The 19,179-nt window shown below is 35.1% G+C and overlaps 1 protein-coding gene across 4 annotated transcripts in view; it reads left to right on the forward strand.

Annotated features, from left to right (window-relative positions):
• LOC128675066 (ataxin-2-like) overlaps window positions 1-19,179 on the forward strand; it is a 213,729-nt gene that overhangs the window by 151,538 nt on the left and 43,012 nt on the right. For all 4 annotated transcript variants that reach the window (XM_053754176.2, XM_053754179.1, XM_053754180.2 and 1 more), the window contains 4 exons: window positions 13,405-13,558; window positions 13,876-14,037; window positions 15,820-15,988; window positions 18,896-19,088. In XM_053754176.2, the coding sequence (XP_053610151.1) occupies window positions 13,405-13,558; window positions 13,876-14,037; window positions 15,820-15,988; window positions 18,896-19,088 (678 nt within the window). The remainder of the gene's footprint in view (window positions 1-13,404; window positions 13,559-13,875; window positions 14,038-15,819; window positions 15,989-18,895; window positions 19,089-19,179) is intronic.

Raw genomic sequence — 19,179 nt, forward strand, 5'->3', positions numbered from 1 at the left:
GTAAAATAAACATTTAAACAAAAATTCAGTATAAGGCTAGTATAAGTATAGATATAGATGAGGGGTGTCCAAAGGGCCTGTAGAAAGGCATACGTATTTTATTTAACTGTTTGTGAGGGCATCAAGCATATACAACTCAAGTTAATTAGATGCGTTTTGACTTGTGTCACAATCGCTGTAGGCCAGGCTGGGGGCCCTATATAGACAATAAATACATATAAAAACATTTTTACACAAGATGGATTATTTTCTATATTTTAACAAATTATAACCACTTTTGATTATGATAGTAAAATTTCTGCACAGACCAGTTTATTTTTATACTTTGTATCTATACTTAAGTTGGAAAGCTTCTGCATTCAAGGTTGACTCAAAAGCTGATGGTCCAAGTCAAAAGATTACTATTTACAAGATGTATAATTTATTAATTTGCGACATTTGAAATGACGTCTGCAAATCGTAGCATATCGTATCCAAAATTAAATACGAAATGAAATTTAAATTTGAATTCCATGTTAATAAAGCAGTTATACCCATAAATAAATGTATTTATCTTTGAATCGAATTGGCTACAGAATACTTATTGAAACTTTTATAAAACGAATATTTCAAAATAAAAAGTAAAACTTTCTGAAAATCTTTTAACTTGCACCCGTCGTGGGTCGTCAGTTCGAATGCTAATGCGGGTTAATTGCTATTCAGCGGACCTGCCTCTAGAAAACGGAGACGGCTGGAATTTAAGCAGAACCTTTTTGTATTCTTCGCGACTATACATTCGGTGTCTGCTATAGAAAATCTTAGCAATTTTAAGTTAAAACCTCCGAAAATTGTCTATTCAAATCTGAACTGTCTATTCTGATAATATTTGTTCATTGAACCAAGAAACTTTTAAAGAAAGATCTGGTAAATAAAGCAATACAGATACAGTATCACGTCTTCAGCCCTTGCAGGGTAGACATAGCCAAGAGTTGCGAAACTAGAAAGCCACCAGTACAATCTGTTAAAATGTGCGCTATCATTCTTACTACCTTTAGTCAAACTTGACTTCAAGAGATATGTTGTACTTATTATAAATTTAAGCATAACTGTGGTACCTACTTGCATTTTAATGACTTTGTTTTATGGTTATTTACGATTAAGTTATATGTTCATCATCATCATTTCATCTCCTAGAAGGCTTCTGTGGGCCGTAAGCTTCATATATTTCTTGGAAATCGTCGTAAATTTTCAAGTTTATATTGTTTGGTAAAATGGATCTATAAATGTTGGTAACTTTTGCATTAAATATGCATCAAGTCAGAGTGAAAATACTTGGGTGATTTAAAGTTAGCATCTAACAAAAACATCGTTACGTCGCAGGTGGTTGATGAGTAAACATACACATAGTTATGTTTACGCTTCGGACCGCCCGGCGGGCTCTGTAAACATGTAAACAGACGCAAGCGCAGGTGAGGGACCATCTGGGAGATGGGGCTATTCCCGCTGTCCCCCTTACAATGTCCCGGTTGGGGGACTCCGGGAATACAGATTTATTTTTCATTTGAAAAATCTCGTGTCATCATCTTTTCGTCCAAAACTGTAATAATTTTAGGTTAAATGTACCACATTTTATATTTAGAGCAATTCTGATCTATTATTGCCTATCAGCTGTTAAGGCTGTTCCTTATTTGCCTCGTACGACATCACGGGAGGATTTGGAATAGTCCTATTTAAGGGCAGGACCACACACACAATTTTAGAAATATACCCCTAAATGGGAGGGGAGGACAAAGGTTGGGAGATAACATGAATGGACTAGAATAAAAGGAAATTTGAACTATTATCGGCACTTAATTAGAAAGGTTTTGAAAACTTGAATAACTTTTAAATGTTTAAGTCTGAGGATGCACTTAAAAGAAAATATATTAAGAAAATGTTAATTAGTGATTATATGATTATTACATGTATTAAATTAACTATGATTATTATTAATTTTATGTGCAAGTGATTATTTCTAATAAAAATAGCACATAGCTGTGTGTGACTAAATAGTAAAGTGCTTTTTAAGTACATAAACCTGTGCCAGAATCAATTAAATATTAGAATATTTTAAAATTACATATTATCAAACACAACAATATCAAAAATTGACGAGCAAAATATGTGACGAGCAGATTGCAATGTTCGTAAGTATTGAATTGTGTCAGATTCAAGAATATAAATTTAAATATAATCACTTTAATCCACTGAACTCACTCATCTGAGCGTTGTCCCGGTTGTTTCCTCAGCCATAGCATTATTAGCATTGGATCCCAGCCCAGTAGTTTTCCAATCCAATCCACTGATTGAATAGTTAGCTTCAGTTGCACCAGTCAATTCGGCATTCAACTTTTACCTATGTACAACAGCGCCAAAGTACGCCCTTTAACCAAATCGGCTGTGGCACGCAAAGTTAACGTCAAAGTTGAATGGTGCAACCGATAAACTTGACAGTGGATAAAAAAAAACAAAATACGTTCGGGTCCAACCTCTACTTATTTTGAATCACCTGCTTACAAACAGTAGGTTGGCCTCTCCAGACCACTTCAGGGAAGACAAACATTTGGGCCCCAAGTCCAAGGCAAACATTAAACTTTGGAGAATGACCTTTTCGACCTCTTTCGGAGAACAGATGACAATTGACTGTCAATTTATTTTGAACTTTATTCGTTGGATAGTAAAAAAGACTTTCTTTTGTAAGTGTATTTTTACTTTTTTCACAGTTGCATGTATATAACTGACTAGTTGTTGTGTGTAAATCGTTTGGTATGGTTTTGCCTTCAAATTAAGAAAATACACAAAATAACGTTTAATATGCATTTTATAATTAGGTTTGCACCAAGAATTATATATAAAAATTGCGTGTACTTAAACCCTTTTACCGACGACATTCAGAATTCGGACATAGCGAATCGATAAATTTGCCCAAAGTAATTATTGACGTCTTCACCGGCGCCAAATTTCATAATGAAAGAAAGATTGGATGATATGGACTTAATTACCATAAAAAGGAACGTTTTATCCATCTGTTACACCCACGAAATACTCATAGAAATTCTGTCTTCACGACCACCCTGTAAGTAGTTTTAATGAAGAAAAAAGTGTGTACTCGTAGGTAATACGATTATATAAATTTTGAAGTTTTCTATAAATCCTTGAAAAACGACCCTTATACAGCAAGTTAAAACCTTTTAGAGTATTTTGACAGATTTTTTTAAATGTCTATAGAGCAAAATCTGGAATTAATAATTACATTATAATCCCAGATTTTAACTTATTTAAAAAAAGATTGTATTCGGATTAATACAAATCTTCTTCAATATAAAGATAATATTTTTACGGAAAATAAGAAACGTGGTATAAAAGAATCAACGACTAATATCCCTATACCGTAACTCAAACTCTCTATGCAAACACATCGGTTCAAAGAGTACCTCACACACTGCAGAATTATCAAGAAATGTAGCACCAACATAACGAAATTGTCATCGTACTCTATATACTATAGTCTAATACAAAAATCAACATGAGGCGCACGCGCCCCACGCGTGGGCGTCTCGCCGCCCAACATTAAGTGCCATACACAATATTGTACTGGCATGCACAGAACGCCTTTCGTAGATTGTTTATTCACTAGATCATGCCCGCAGTCCACCCGCAGTAAAAAAATATCTGGTGTATTTTTCACACAAATTTTCACCACAGATCTTTGATGGGTAATTTAAAATTAACATGACCCGGTCGGGTCATGATGGAAAATGATCTTTTTTCTGATTGGCCCTTGTCTTGGATATTTATCTATATGTATTTGTAATAAAATATAGTATCCCATAACACAAGTCTCGAACTTACTTTGGGGCTAGCTCAATCTGTGTGATTTGTCCTAATACTTATTAAATAAAATATAATAATTTAAAGTTTGATTTTAATTAAGTATTTATTAAACCTTCATTCATAGCGTCTTCTTTCATAAAATATTACATTGTTATTAAATATGTTATATGTTATTAAACCTACAGGAGTAAACGTTTTGATCCTTTCGAGGCAAATATAAAAAAATACTTCATCAATTTTGGCAAAATTTACCACTTGCATATCAATGTGTAGTTCTGAACATAGTTTACTACTTATTTGTAGAGCTACGATTTCGTGACATTTAAATAGGGCCGTAATTTCATGAATCTTAAAATAAAAATCTTAACAGATACAGTACTCAAAAGAGTAGAACTCTTAATTAAATTAATGTATTATCATCAATTTAAGAGTTCTACTCTTAGATCTTTATAGTTATTCCTTATGTCTATTTGTTTACAACATAACTTTGAATAAAAATTATACAATAGATTAAATCTAAATTAAAGTTAAAATAAAATTACAACTAAAAAACCACCTCCTCAAATGCGCCGCACCGAGGCAACGTGTCCAGAATGCTGACAGCATTTTTTAGCTTCAGCGCCACAAGGACCCATTGTCTCCACTGCGAAAGGTGAAAACATGTACGTATAATATTTATTATATTACATCAAGTAATATCGCCTAAAGGCATCCAACATATTTCCACTTCACCCAAACCACTTGTCAGCGCGAGCTGTCAACATGTGGTCACATGCAGGTCAGATGTCAACAAACCAGCCAACTGTCAGATTGGCTGTCCAACGACAGTTTAACATTCCTCCTGTGTTTGCAAGTCGTAAAACTTTAACTGTGCAGGGAAAATTAACTGTTGAGGTGGCATTTGTTACTGTCAAACTATCAAAATTACTATTTTATAAGGCAATAGAAATTATTTTCACGTACTCATATAATTTATTTTTATTGACAATTAGTGCATCTGTGTAATGTTTCTTGGAATGAATCTAGAAAATAATAACGTTGAACTCATGATCACTTAAAAAGAAATATACTCGTAACATATTAAAATTGATTGTGCACTTTTCACAAATATTTGATACAAAGAAGTAAATAATAAATTGGGATATATTTTTATCCAACATGATCAAAGCGTCACAAAAAATGCAGCTACTACACAACAAAGATTACAATTACAAACAAAATAAAAACATATTAAAACCAATAGGTTAAACTTAGAGTTCGAATCAAACAAATGCTAATAATTTTTCAATTACCATAATTCCGTGGTAGTGTCAACAAAAAGACATGAACATTACTGCATCTACTTACTCACACAATAACCACGTGCCTATAGGGCTGCCATCGTCATGCATTTGGATTATTTTAATCGTGACTGACAAAATGTATAGTTTATAACTGCTAAAAGTGACATCCATCAATAAATAAAAAATATTTTACTTTTATATTAGGCTCTGGCTAGAATGACTGCCCGTTTTTACTGGGCAAAATATATGACCATCCTGAGCGTTTCTTATTAATGAGTTAATATTTATTTCGAAATTCGGCAACCCTACGTACAGCACATATTTGTCAACGGTACCGATCACTTAGGCAGTCTGTTTGGCGGACGTGCGACCATCCGGGTCATGTGCCAACGGTACCTTGTTTGACGATGCTGCTGACCCTACCGTTCAGTAATGAGATATTAGTTATTCTAATATGTCGTACATTCAATCGTTATGATGGAAATCAGATTGTTTTTATTTAAACCTAATTTGAATCTTAACCAAAATCATGGTATGATTTCACATTCGTGAATACAATGTTATACGATGGCATTCTTGAGGGCGAAATATGTGATGATAGGTGTGATGTGTTCCGACTGGACAGCGACTTGAATATCACCGGGAAGTCGACTGGCGACGGGGTGTTCATCCTCGCGCATCGTTCCCTGGGAGCGGGGGGAGTTCTCTTCGGCCACTCGATCACTCGAGTGCTTGTAAAAATGTAGTTTTATGTAACACGAAAATAATGAGGATCGAGTTGACTAAATACCCTGGAAGCACCCGTTCAAGTATTTGTATATAATATCACACTAATCTTAATAATAGTGTATAGGCGAAAGTTTATAAATAAATGTGTATTAAATAGTTCTTGATGGTCAAATAGCTATCGCTATTTTTGTGAAATTTGGTGTTGAGGTAGCTGATACCTTAAATTAACACATAGGCTTAGACAAACGTTTTATCCCGAAAGTAAGCGAGTCCCGTAGTATTTGATCAAGAATTCTTAGTCAATGGCGCTTTATAAAGTAGAATAGATGGCACTACTGTGCTCAAAAACGTAGCTATTTTTTTAGATAATTACACGGGACGGTGCAGCAAATCTATCACAAATCACATCATCCAAATCACACCACAATTCGCATTTTTAAAATTTGACCTCGAACTTCCGCAATAAATATGGCTAATTGTGTTCTACCCCCTGGGGGCTTACGCGATCCACGATTATCTTTTAACGCGATCCACTTTACGACCTAATCTGACCTGCATCGCAAATTCGTACCATCAAGATGATATAACGATTCATTATAGGTCACTACCTACACAATACGCCAATTCGATTTCATTCACTCTAGAACGTACACTGGATCGCTTAGCTGTCAAAATTGGCGATTCAAAAAAGTTATAGGTTTCCACGATAGAAGTCCCACAGACGTGGCGCTACTGTCGCTGAAAACAACGATGTGGTCTATCTGTTATTGATAGTTCCTAATTTTGCCACGGAAACTCTTTCGTGGTATGGTTTCTATGTTCCGAACTTTGTGTTTAGATGTTATGACCGACAAATTTTTCTGTCTGCATAATATTGCATTTATTTTAATTTAAATATTTTATTTTATTGTGTTTTGTATTTACTATAGTCATGTAACAGCAAGATAATAATATACATTTTAATTTTAAGTAACAAAAAGGTGCGTATTGTTTGCTCAAAATGGTAAGAATTTGATATCAGAACGCAACTCTTGAAAAGAGATCGTATAGCCTTATCTCTTTCTTACATTTGGCTGCTGTCACTGGGGTTTACGATTCAGAGACAATTTTTTCTTTTTTTATGAATTTCATTCACTCCTTACGATTCAAATGAGACTTTGTTAAGATAAGTTGGTGGTACCAAATAACGCGATTCATTTTAGGTTCCTAAACTGAACTGTCCTGCATTTGAATCATTGTGTTATAGTTGATGGTAGGCGCCCTGACTTCACGCGTTATACCACATACGAAATGATATTTCGAAGAAAACAATAGATGTATAACCAATTACTTTTGTAAGTTGTTTGTACTTTTGTAAGGTCTTTATATGAACTACCATACAATACCCATTCAATTTTATATGCGAGACCTTACATAGTTCATTGCTATCTTTAAAGAACAACAGACGTGCATGAGACGTTGTTCCTAAGAAACTTGATAATTAGCTATGTTGTCAATTTTATGGCTAATTTAGTTCACTCACAATAAAAGCCATTTCTATAGCCAATTATATGTAATTCACGAAATGATACGCCTAATATGTCGTTGGAAACTATCTATATATGACGAGAATGGAGACTTCTTGTATTGTGTATTAGGCTATCAACCTGTACCTACGCAATAAATTATTATTAGAAATATTTTAATTACATCTCTACACAGAATTATAATCAAGTTCCGATAAATGTTTATATCCTTAATTTAATGTATAAGGTAGAAAATTATTTGTGTTATTACTTTAAAGAATAAATTATCAAAATAATTAGATACATACAGACAGTCTAAATAACACCTTATAATATATATAAGTACTTATAATATTTATAAGCTTCTCATGACGGGGATAGGTGACCTGGAGGCCAATACAATACAGTTCTAACTTAATTTAGGCTCCAGTCCACTTCCCAATATAACTTAATGTGTGTATATTAGTCTGCAGTGGAAAAAACAATATGATTTTTCTTTAAAAATTGTCATTTATTGGCAGAAAAATTGTTCCATATATATATAGATATAGATTGGTGTGCAGTGGAAAAAATAAATAATTGCCATTTATTGGCAATAAATTTGTTCCATATATAAAAATATATGTACCAATCTGCCATATTTGATTTACAAAATATTTTTTGTACTAAATAAGATTTCAATGAAATTTTTTTGACCGTCAGATAAAATCTTGAATTAGCCCCACAGATATAAGAATATTACATCTGTGATTAGCCCTTATATTAGTTTTTTGACACGATTTCCATTGATACCGTGAAAAAACATACGCACGTGTTTTCCATGTGTATTTCTCCCTTTTCTTGAGTATTCTTACACATATTAAATCAAGTACCCTTGTAGAGTCTGTCTGTATGAACGTGATAAACTCAATAACTACCGGATGAATTTTTAAATGTAACTAGATCGACTGAAGATACATTTTAATATACAATTAAAATGTGTCTTCAATCGATCTTATATAACTCAAAATTATTATACAATTCAAAACCAATTATATACAAAATGTACATTTAATTGATTTATCCGCGTACAAACAAATTGATCGATTTCAAATCAATGTTCATATTGGAGCTATTATAACGGTTGTGTTTCCCGCCATTAGTTCCCAAACCGGGGTCAAAAGGACAGGAAACGATCAATCATGTGGCCTAACAGCATCTCCCGCGAAATGTGACCAAATGGTTATTATTTTACGCTTTTAAAAATTAATCTTTTACGGTGACTTCCCACATAAAATCGTTTAATTTGATAAAATTTGATGCAATTTAATTGATTTAATTTAAAAAAAAAAAAACAATTTTTATCATTTTTTATCATCATCATCTGTAACCCACCGTGACTAATTGCTGGGTATAGGCCTCCTTCATTCATCGATCGTCGGAGCCCAGGGTCCACTTTCCTAATTTTTCGTCTCCACTTTGCACAGCTTGCACGGTCGTCGACATACCTTGTTGTCAGACTAAATGTATATCAAAAATATCTTGTATTCTAATTTTAAATGTCCTTTATAGTAATAAATCTATGTTGTAATGTTTCCTTTTGTGAAAAATAAGCATTTAAATGTAGATCTGTCAAACTAGTATTTTTACTAGTATCTATATAGTTCCGTGATATGATGTATGTTGATGTCGCAGACCGTAGGCGACATAATGGTTTCATCTATTGAAAGAGGTGATTATTATTGGGTTTATAAAGCGATTGACAAAGAGGACCACATGCGTAGAATTTCTATACTGCGGTGTGAATTATGGCTACAAAACAGAATATTTTAGAAACGTATTCAGCGATAATATCAAATGTGAAAAAGAAGTATTCGCTTTTTGGATCGCTTTTTGAATTTATGAATCTGAATATCTGCAAATTTATTGCTTATTATGATTATTTTTTTTTATTGAATGAAAATTAGTTTATCAGTTCTTAGGTGTATATAAGAACATACCTGAATCTACTGAAGGGTTGTCTGTTTCATCCTATATCTCTCATGCGATTTCTTCACTCATCCAAAATAAGTATTTCTTATTCATCCGATGTAAGCACAAGGATGGGTTATTACAAATAAACTATATATTTTCGCTAGCTAGAAATTAAGAGGACCGTCCACCTAATTGACTGGATCACTTATATGTTGTCTCCAATCAACAAATATCAATAATATAAAAAACTTTCCCAAAAGGACATATATCCTCAAGAAATGACATGAGACATGAAATAACATTCCTAATTAAAACAAAATATCCATACTCAGCTATGATTTACACTAATGGGGGATGTCAACGGCAATTAACATCAAAAAAATAGTCGTGCGACCGTCTTCAAGGCAATTTCTCATAAAAAAGATGCAAATCTGTTATTTTATGATAACATAAAATGGCCAACATAATCTAACACCTGTTAAAATATAACTTATAGTAAATATCATATTACAAAGTCAAACGGTCACAATTCCTGAACATAGTTCACATTGTGCTAGTCTAATGGCACTAGTACTACAACAATTTTAGCTATAGAATTTCTTCAAATAGCAAATGACAATAAAATCTTCGGACATCTACTTTTTTTGAGTGATTTCCCAGTTTTTTCTGCAGCGTTAAGAATGTTGGAGCTCGAGAGTCCACTTTTCTAAGTTTTTCTTTTCTACTTCACACGGTTTACCGCATTCTCCATTGTCAGAACATTGACATGCATATTCTTCTAGACAATATTAAGCCTTTGCCCCTTCTGCCACGATGGAAGCGGCATAATCATGCTGACATCTTACTCCCTACGTCCCGACTTACAAAAAACGTGGGCGTACCAGCGTTGGCTGTCCTGGAGTTTGTCTGCTATGTGATAAATATAAAGACTGTAATTACATTGTCCACTAAAATAGGACAATTTAATTATATCAACTGGCTTAAACTAAACGCTTAATGGGGTAGTAGCCAAATTACATTGGCACTGGTCTTCAAAGGTTCATCAAACGAGTTGAGCTACTCGCTTGACCACTCGACTAATGTGAATCTCATCTTAAGGCTCAATTAATAATCGCGTTTTACCTGTGACATGGAACAGCTCTGGTCCCACGATATATCAACTGTGATTAATGCATCAAGTGCGAATATCAGAGCGGACGGACTTGCGTAAACGCTTGTGACATTCAATTTTAATGCCCGATATCCCTTGATGTGTGCGAATTGAGATACCTAAGACAGATATATTCCATGACTTTCCTTTTGTTGCCATTGCCTTTTGTATCTGTCGTCCTATCGATTTGAAGTAAATATGACGTTTTTCAAAAAGCATATGCGGGATTATAAACATGATTTTCATCAAAAGACGTGGGTCACATACAAGCCTATTAATAAAATATTATCAAAAATTTCACATAACAAACACTATAGACAAAGACAAAAACAAAGATTATTTATTTGCAAAAACATGAGTTTACATTTTTTTACAATGTGGTGTTAAAAGAAAAGCTTAATCCTATATGTTTCACCGACCACGGGTATGCAAATTTAAATGGAGAGCATGCTATCATCCCACAAAACAAAATCGAATAAATAAAAGTAACTAAATTAACTAATTTTTTATCTAAATCTATCATTAAAAAAGTCGTTCAAATTATAATAACATTTATCGATCAGCAAGGACCTGCTGAGGTGCTTTTTAAATAAATTTAAATTCCGAACACTATCAGGAATAGGGTTATACTTATATAATGATAATGTTAACGTAGACATATTTCTCAAATAATATAATTTGACCCGATTTCCTAATGTCAATTCGATGTTCCATCCTATGTAGATATTCATTATATATTATTATATATAAATAAGACAGTAACCTTCTTAAATATTGATAACAGAAAAAACTGTTATTAACCTAAAATATTTTTTTCTTGGAGCCTTATTCACACAATCTGTCTCAAAAAAGAAAACTCATACGTTAAATATAATCTCGCCGGCCACTTTCACACCGCCAAAAGACGTACAAACGGACATTACATATATCACAAACCCAGTCCGTGTCGTACCAAATGCCGCTGATTCTATCTCGTGTGTCAAGATGTTTTGTTTCTTTTTTATTTATGCACTGTTGTTTCGAGTTCACTTGCGTAAACGTAGCATTTAATTACGGTATGAATTAATTAAATTTTTTCTAAATATAGTGCGTGTGTGCAACAAAGCGGGAATCAAAAAGCTAATCATAAAGCTGTTACATTGCTTTTAGTTTTAATTAGGCAAGTAGTGTTTGATTATGTTACAGCAACATTACTCATAATGCCACCCTTATGCCAAAATATTTTAACGCCAAAACCAAATTACAAAATTACAAAAAACTCAGTTTTCTAGTGTTGCGAAGATGCTGGTGTTTTAACAACAAGCCTATATAATGTGTGGTCATCAGTGGGCGAAGTGCGAGTTAGCATTTCATTTCTCACCATCGAATCATTTCGAGATGAGACACAGCAAACCAATCATATTGCGCCATTGTGACGCAGTGACAACCACACTGCAATGTTATTGGTTCGCTGCATCACACTTCGAATCGATTCCATGGTGAGAAGTGAAAATACAAACCCGCACTTCGCTCTCTGGTCATATCATCGTGTGTAAAACGCAAGTCGGTTTGTGTCAACAACCGGATTCCGCAGCAGCCTTACTTGGTGTTATTAATTGTTGTAAAGAATTGGATTCAAATTAAAGATATGACAGAAATAATACCTACTCTTCATTTTTGAAGTGTTAGTGAGTCGAAATACTTACTTGAGTCTATCTCTTTCATACTCTCATCGGAGTTTTTCTCTATTTCCTTCCCCAACTCACGTATGAAGTGTTAGAGTCCAAGAGTCTTTCCTGTCGACATCTCAGTTGACGATAAAATCTACTGGAGATTGCGAAGGTATCATATGTCGGGTAATCTCCGAAATTACCGACCCGATTTCAAAAATTCTTTCACCTTTAGAAAGGTACAATAATATATTTTTTTAAATTTATATTTTCAAATGTTACAAATCAAGTGACGTTTGACGACCTCGGTGGCGCAGTGGTATATGTATTTGTTATAATATATAGTATCGTTGAGTTAGTATAACACAAGTCTCGAACTTACTTTGGGACTAGCTCAATCTGTGTGATTTGTCCTAATATAATTATTTATTTATTTATTTACGTGCCAAATGAGAACAATTTTACAATAAGTAAGTGAACTTTACGTACATTAAATTACATAGTACATTATACAAGTTTGCTATAGGCTACATTTTATCTCAAAGTTTTCATGGGAGCGAAGCCCCGGGGAACATCTAGTATTTTATAGAGCCTGAACGCCGGATGTACATAAAAGAGTTATATTTCTCTACTTTAGTTAATTTATGATGTGGCATTTAAACTCGAGTAGCTTTTTTGCGACAGCGTCTGTATATGGTCTAAATAATAGATGATCACGCAGTGAGACGCAGCTCCCGCTCAATGTTGACATAACCATTTGTATGTTACGAATGTTTTACAACACTAATATAAATTATACATTGTAAAATAATAAATTGAGATGTGGATAGAGATGGTTGACGTAGACAGAAGATTTATACCCAATACTTATAAGGTCATAGAAAGCTTATTATGGTACCAATTATTTTGTGAGGACTATTTGACGTAAAAATATTCCGCCAAACAAACTAATTCTAACTCTAATAAAACTTAAAATTGCGTGCCACCGAAAAACAGATTAAAGTTAACGTCAAAGTTTACTGGTGCGATTCACTCTTAGAATTTAAGACTGCTCAATGACTGACGTCAAATAAATATTAATAATAATTATTGTAATTTTGTAACACTTGATTTTTTCTCAAAGTGAATTCTTTTAATTCTTATTATGCAATTATATATCTAAGCTTAGTATCAAAGCTGTTACGTATTAGCTGATTTTGATCGTCATTGGTTAATTTTCACATTATCAACGCATCCCAAAGTTTGTAGTCCAAGAGCTAACATCAATTTTCTTTGTTCAACAGGTGAAGGCGGCGGCGGTGGAGGCGCGGCGCGGCGGTGCGCGCGCGATGCCGCGGCGTCGCCCGCGCACGCGCAGGCGCCGACGCCCGCGCCGCCCGCACCGCAGCCCCACGTCAAGAGTGAGCGGCTCAGCCCGCACGATTCCACCGCTTCCAGGTAAAAAAATATATTTTTCTTAATAAACAATTCATGGCATACATAATAGTATGATATCTACTTATTCTAAGATTTTGAAATATGAAAGCATAATTTTTATTGACTGATTTTGCTTTTACACATATTTCATATGTAATAATAAATTCATAAACATAATTTTCCTCTTTCAATTATTTTATAAAATTATTGTTATGACAATATTTATTACTTCCTTGTAAGCGTCGCCCATTTTCGTATATGATAGCAACAAAACGCAAACAAACCATGCAATTCTGACACTGATAAAAGTGAAATCCATTTTCCACTTGCTTTACCAGGTCCCGCAGCGTGACGCCGTCGACATCCTCATACCCCGGCACGCCGCCCGAGCGCGGCAGCCCTCACGCCCCTCCCCACCCCGCACCGGCCCACCCCCCGCGGAACTACTCCGACATAATGCGCTCGCTCGCCGCAAGATACAACACACACCCAAACAACGAGTAAGTTTTTATGCTAGCTCCTATACTAATCTTTTTGACGTCATTCGTTACATTATGTAAATGTTTATTACATAATTTATCGAACTTATTTATTCTCTTAAATATTATATCACAGCGGACTTTTTTAAAATCTACTCGATCAAAATTTAGGAACATCTCAAACGAATATTCAAGGGAATTAACACGTTTTAACTTTTTCCTAAGCAGCCGCAGTACTGGTAAAATATTATATCAGTGACGTTACTCTTGTAATGGTCGTGAGATTGGTAGAATATTTCGATTTGTGCACGCACATCGACAGAGTTGAGGCAAGGTTCGTAGGTTCATCTTTCTTCTTCCATTTCTTCGCCACAATAACTAAAATTCGAGAAATTCATATTGTATATGCAATTAATAACATTTGTGGCTACAGTGTATCTATATATGCATCATTTAATAGTGAGGTCAAAGAGACCTATTTTCATTATTTACCTAATCAACTCTTTTTTTATTGTTTGCTGATTTATCACAATACTTTGATTACCGGTTGAGACTTTGAGATAATTTTAAAGAAGCCGCTCGGGTAACCGGCTCTAGTCAGTGATATTCAATCAATTACCATTCAAATAGCTGATTATAGCTTCATAATTAAATTAATCTATCCCATTGCTGTCAATTAGTGAAGTAATATACGATTAGTCTTATTGTATAGTCAATGTAATTCAGGTCAAAAGGAAGTGTTCTATCACTAGTGTTCCCGAAATCAAAACAAGTCATGGCGCGCTTTTTCACACGCTCAGTGTCACAACACTACGTGACCTCAGTTCACCGACCGACTAGTGATGCCCGCAGCAATTATCATATTAATCGATTCGATAACTTACGTTTAGTCGACAAATTTACATGATTCGTGAGAACCAATGCTCTCCGCGTGAACTTATGTTATATTAATGAATTGCTCATCAAAGGCTTGGGTCAGTGAACCCTGTCATTTTTAATTATCCGCATGCATTTGAAGCTTATAGGCGAATGATAAAGATTTTATTTTGACAGACTTGAAATTGGAAAATTATACAAGATATTGATTGATGGACTATAAACTTTCAAGTTCATTAGGGAAAAAAGTTCATTTGCTTGAAAAATATGGGACTTGGTCAAACAGAATTCTTCACGGTCGAAGCAGATTTCAAATTAACTCGGAATGTGTTTTAAAGTAGCCAGTTATTACATGCTTCTATTAATATTGTAATTTACCGTTTTCGTTATTATGAGCAAGCTGAGAGTCGGTTAGATGGAAACAATTTGCTGCAAACTTGCGCCTGCGCCGTTCCGTACCACGCCAAATTAAAGTCGAACGTTATCTATCGACGTAATTAAATGTTAAGCCTGAATTCACTTAAGATGAAGTTTAATTGTTATTTATTGTATTTAACAGATTTATGCGTAATCAATTTTAATTAAATTGCTCCTCTGTTTAAGATGCAGTTTCAAGAGATTTATAATAGTATAAAATACTAAAATTAACTAATTCTATGTTCTATACAAAATTAAATAAAGATGTATTATTTAATTAATTACGTAACATACTTAGGAGATTAAAATATTAATAGCTCAAAATGTCACTATATAAAGTTAAAGAGACTTTAATTTGTCCAAAGTCCTTAATCTCATGATATAATCTGTCCAATTTTTTACAATCTTCAGAAATTATCACGTGAAAATCTCAGAAGTTACACTGCCCTCCACAGCTAGTATACCATAAGTAGCGAATCGAATGGCGCTCTAATCATGGTTTTTCCACAGTTATCTGTACCGCATGAATGGTTTCGGCGCGGAGCGAGCAACCACCTCACCACAGACAGACACCACAGACGCACCGCTCGGGGGGCTGTTCACGAAGCTGGCGAAGCAACAGGGCGGCCCGCCGAGGTTGCCCGCCTTCCCCGTCATGCTGGACATGAGCTCTACAAAAGTAAGCTCGTTTGTTTATATAATTAGGAATTGAATAATCAAGTACTTTAGTACAACGAATTTATCTAATCAAATGCATAACCCCATAGTTATGAACATGGTACCTACCGACTTTTAGTCAAGGAGTAGGTAGTAATCCCTTACTTTATCATTTCACGATTTTATGTGTTGGAATTGAAAGTCGATATTTTTTTATCGACTATTAACTTTATCCACATAGGTATAACCATATTGGGGCCACAAACCTTATTCTTAAAATGTGATTTTGATTATGATCATTACATATATTGTATTTTGATTTGAACAAAATAAAAAAACAAGAAATTTTTTGCAGGTAGGTCATAGAAATCGCTCCATAAGAGGTTCCAGAATGGACCTCTATACGTATATGTCAATGCAGTAACCAAAGTTCAATCTAATTTGATAATGCACATTATCTTGTTATGTAGGTATATTTATATTTGTGTGCGTGTAATGGGTTTGATTTGTGTGATTAGGCTAATTTTGGTAGCTCCCCATAATTTGAATAATGACCGATCCTCTTGAGAATAATATCCTAAATCTTAAACATGTAATAACAACAACGTGGGGTATAAACCACAGTTGCGTGCATCGTACTACGCAGCAGGATGTTACTAATCAAAGTATACAACGTAATTAATATAATTCTATCCCTAATTATTTCTTATCAAAGACTTAGAATATCATCTTTACGATCACCTCACGGCGTGCTTTACTTGCGACAAGGCCACTGCCCCTATGAAATAATTTACGGTCAGCTGGGTTTGTTTCAAAGAGCATTTAAAATTCATTTTAATTATAAATACAAGTGCTCACTGACCTTCCTGTTTTAATTACACATCATGCACCGTTTCATAGTTCACGGCAGTGATTAAAATGTCTCAGGCAATCATAAAAACTCATACGCTCTTATCGCGAAGAAAATCTTCATTCAACGCGGTTCGTTTATGTTAATTTGAACCTCTTTAAAATCATAATGCGCGATGAGCAACCTGCTTCCTTTCTAGTAATAATGAACGCAATTAAATCTGATAAGACCCACGACCTTTACACTTCCTGCGCTATTGCCTAGATAAGATGGAGAGAGTGTTAATTGTGCTGGGTTGTTGCCGTTTGCGGTGCGCGCACAATCGGCAGGGTAATAGTGCTGCCCCGCCTACAGCTCGACTTGGTGCTCGCCAGCGAACCGTCTCGACTCTCCACTGTAAAAGGAACTGGAGCTGCACTAATTGGCAGCGGCACGCGCCGCGCATGCGCGGTGCTGACTGCGCCCCGCGACACGCTAGTGATGGGATGTGAAATCGAAACAGCGCTCGACTTTAAAATTAGTCGACTTTTTGCACACCAGTGCAATAAGAGCCACGCGGAAATTGCAGCATTAAATCGTCACAGTTATATGATTTCGACTTTCTAGCGAAATTGTTTAAACGCAAATCTTATTTCAATCGAATATCGCTCGTAAACATCGATACCGGATTGTGGTATTTCCAGCATCGTTGTTATTAACATCTGACACCTGCCGGTGCTGCGCACGAATGTTTGTTGAGTTTCTATTTATGCCTTATCTTGTCCATAAATAGTAGTTTAAATTTATTTTCACCTATAAAGAGAACAGGAGCGACGCGGAAATAAATCGTGAGATTTATAGCTGTGGCTCTGCTTCAGCACGTAGAGGTGGGCGAGGCACGAGGAGCAAGGCACGCGCCGCGCGAGCTGCCGTGTTCATTTCACGCGCGTCTATTTGTGAATTTATTCGGAATTATCTGCGTTCGCCTTTTTTAGCTGGCAATTAAAAAAGATAGATTGCAATTTGACCCGCGGGCGGCGAGCGTGACGGTTCGGAACGTTATTATGATGAATGTTCGCCACTTACGACGCGAGAGTGCTCTCGATCAGATAATAACCTCGCATCGTGTTTGCTTAATACTTATACTGTATGCTAGCTACTTGATGAGGATTCTCGGTAATTGAGTTTTTGACCGTACGATGGACAGGTTCCATTTCTCTTCTTATGTTGTTGTAGTTTAGATGAGTTATTGTTTTGAGGCAGTATTTAGGGAAAATATACTGCTTTTTGTATCTTATGTTAGGTGCGGCATCACGGTACATAGATATTTCAAATACCTTAGAGACTTTCTGTAGTTTACGAGATGGAAGGTTTGTGGCACCCGTATAAAACAGGGCTATATTGCAGCAATCTTATAAAGGTAATAAAGCAACGGTATTCTATAACAGACCCTAAAACAAAGAGAAACTGAAATCAAGTAGCTGGGTGCTTTCACAATCCACATTCTCTTTGTTCATTACCTAATGAGCTTTTGTATTAGAGTTACCAAAGGAATCGGATCCACAAGTACTAAATAGTTATGAGACTATGCTACCATGATTATATTTTATAGGTAATTATCAACACTGTATTGAGGTTTTAATGGCAGCCGCTCTGGCCTTTTATTTAACTTACAACGTCATTTTACTATAGTAACAATATAAGTTAACTTTTAAGATTAGATTTACCTATTTAACGTTAGTACTTTAAGTATCTATGCTCAGGATAAATATCTCACTATAATTATATTGCTTCAACATTATGCAATGCCTGGTTGGAAATCTGATCAATCGTACCATAAAAATTTAAAATCTATCGATTTAAGTGATAAAGTTGTCCAGCCGACTGAAAATATAATAAAAACATTCACTTACCATTAATTTATATTGACTATTTTCAAATTACCTCTTAATTCGCCAAAGGGCATTAAAGCGACCTTCACGCGCCCAAAGGCACCGTAAAATCGAATTAAGTACGTACTTACCATTGATCCAATTACACCTGACCATTTTCTTATTACTATAACGGGTTAGGAAGCAATAGGCGTATTTCTTGTTGCAGACATTGCTGGCGATATCGAGGGTGCATCGCGGCGGGCGGTCGCGGCGCAAGCGCATCGGCATGGGGAACATGCCAGAACATTCTCCATTGGACCTTTCTGCTGCAGGAGAGAGCGCTGCTAAACGGGCACGCTTGTCTGCGAGTCCCAGCACACGAAGTGACAGTGATGAGCGAGATAGGATCTCTAATGAGGGTTAGTTCTTATGTTTTTTAACACTTATTTGATGTTATTGCCATTTCTCTGCAAATAAAAAAATCTAATTCCCACCATGGATTGTATGAAA

The sequence above is a fragment of the Plodia interpunctella genome, chromosome 13 (assembly GCF_027563975.2).
Source record: "Plodia interpunctella isolate USDA-ARS_2022_Savannah chromosome 13, ilPloInte3.2, whole genome shotgun sequence".
In the NCBI taxonomy this organism is placed as follows: Eukaryota; Metazoa; Arthropoda; class Insecta; order Lepidoptera; family Pyralidae; genus Plodia; species Plodia interpunctella.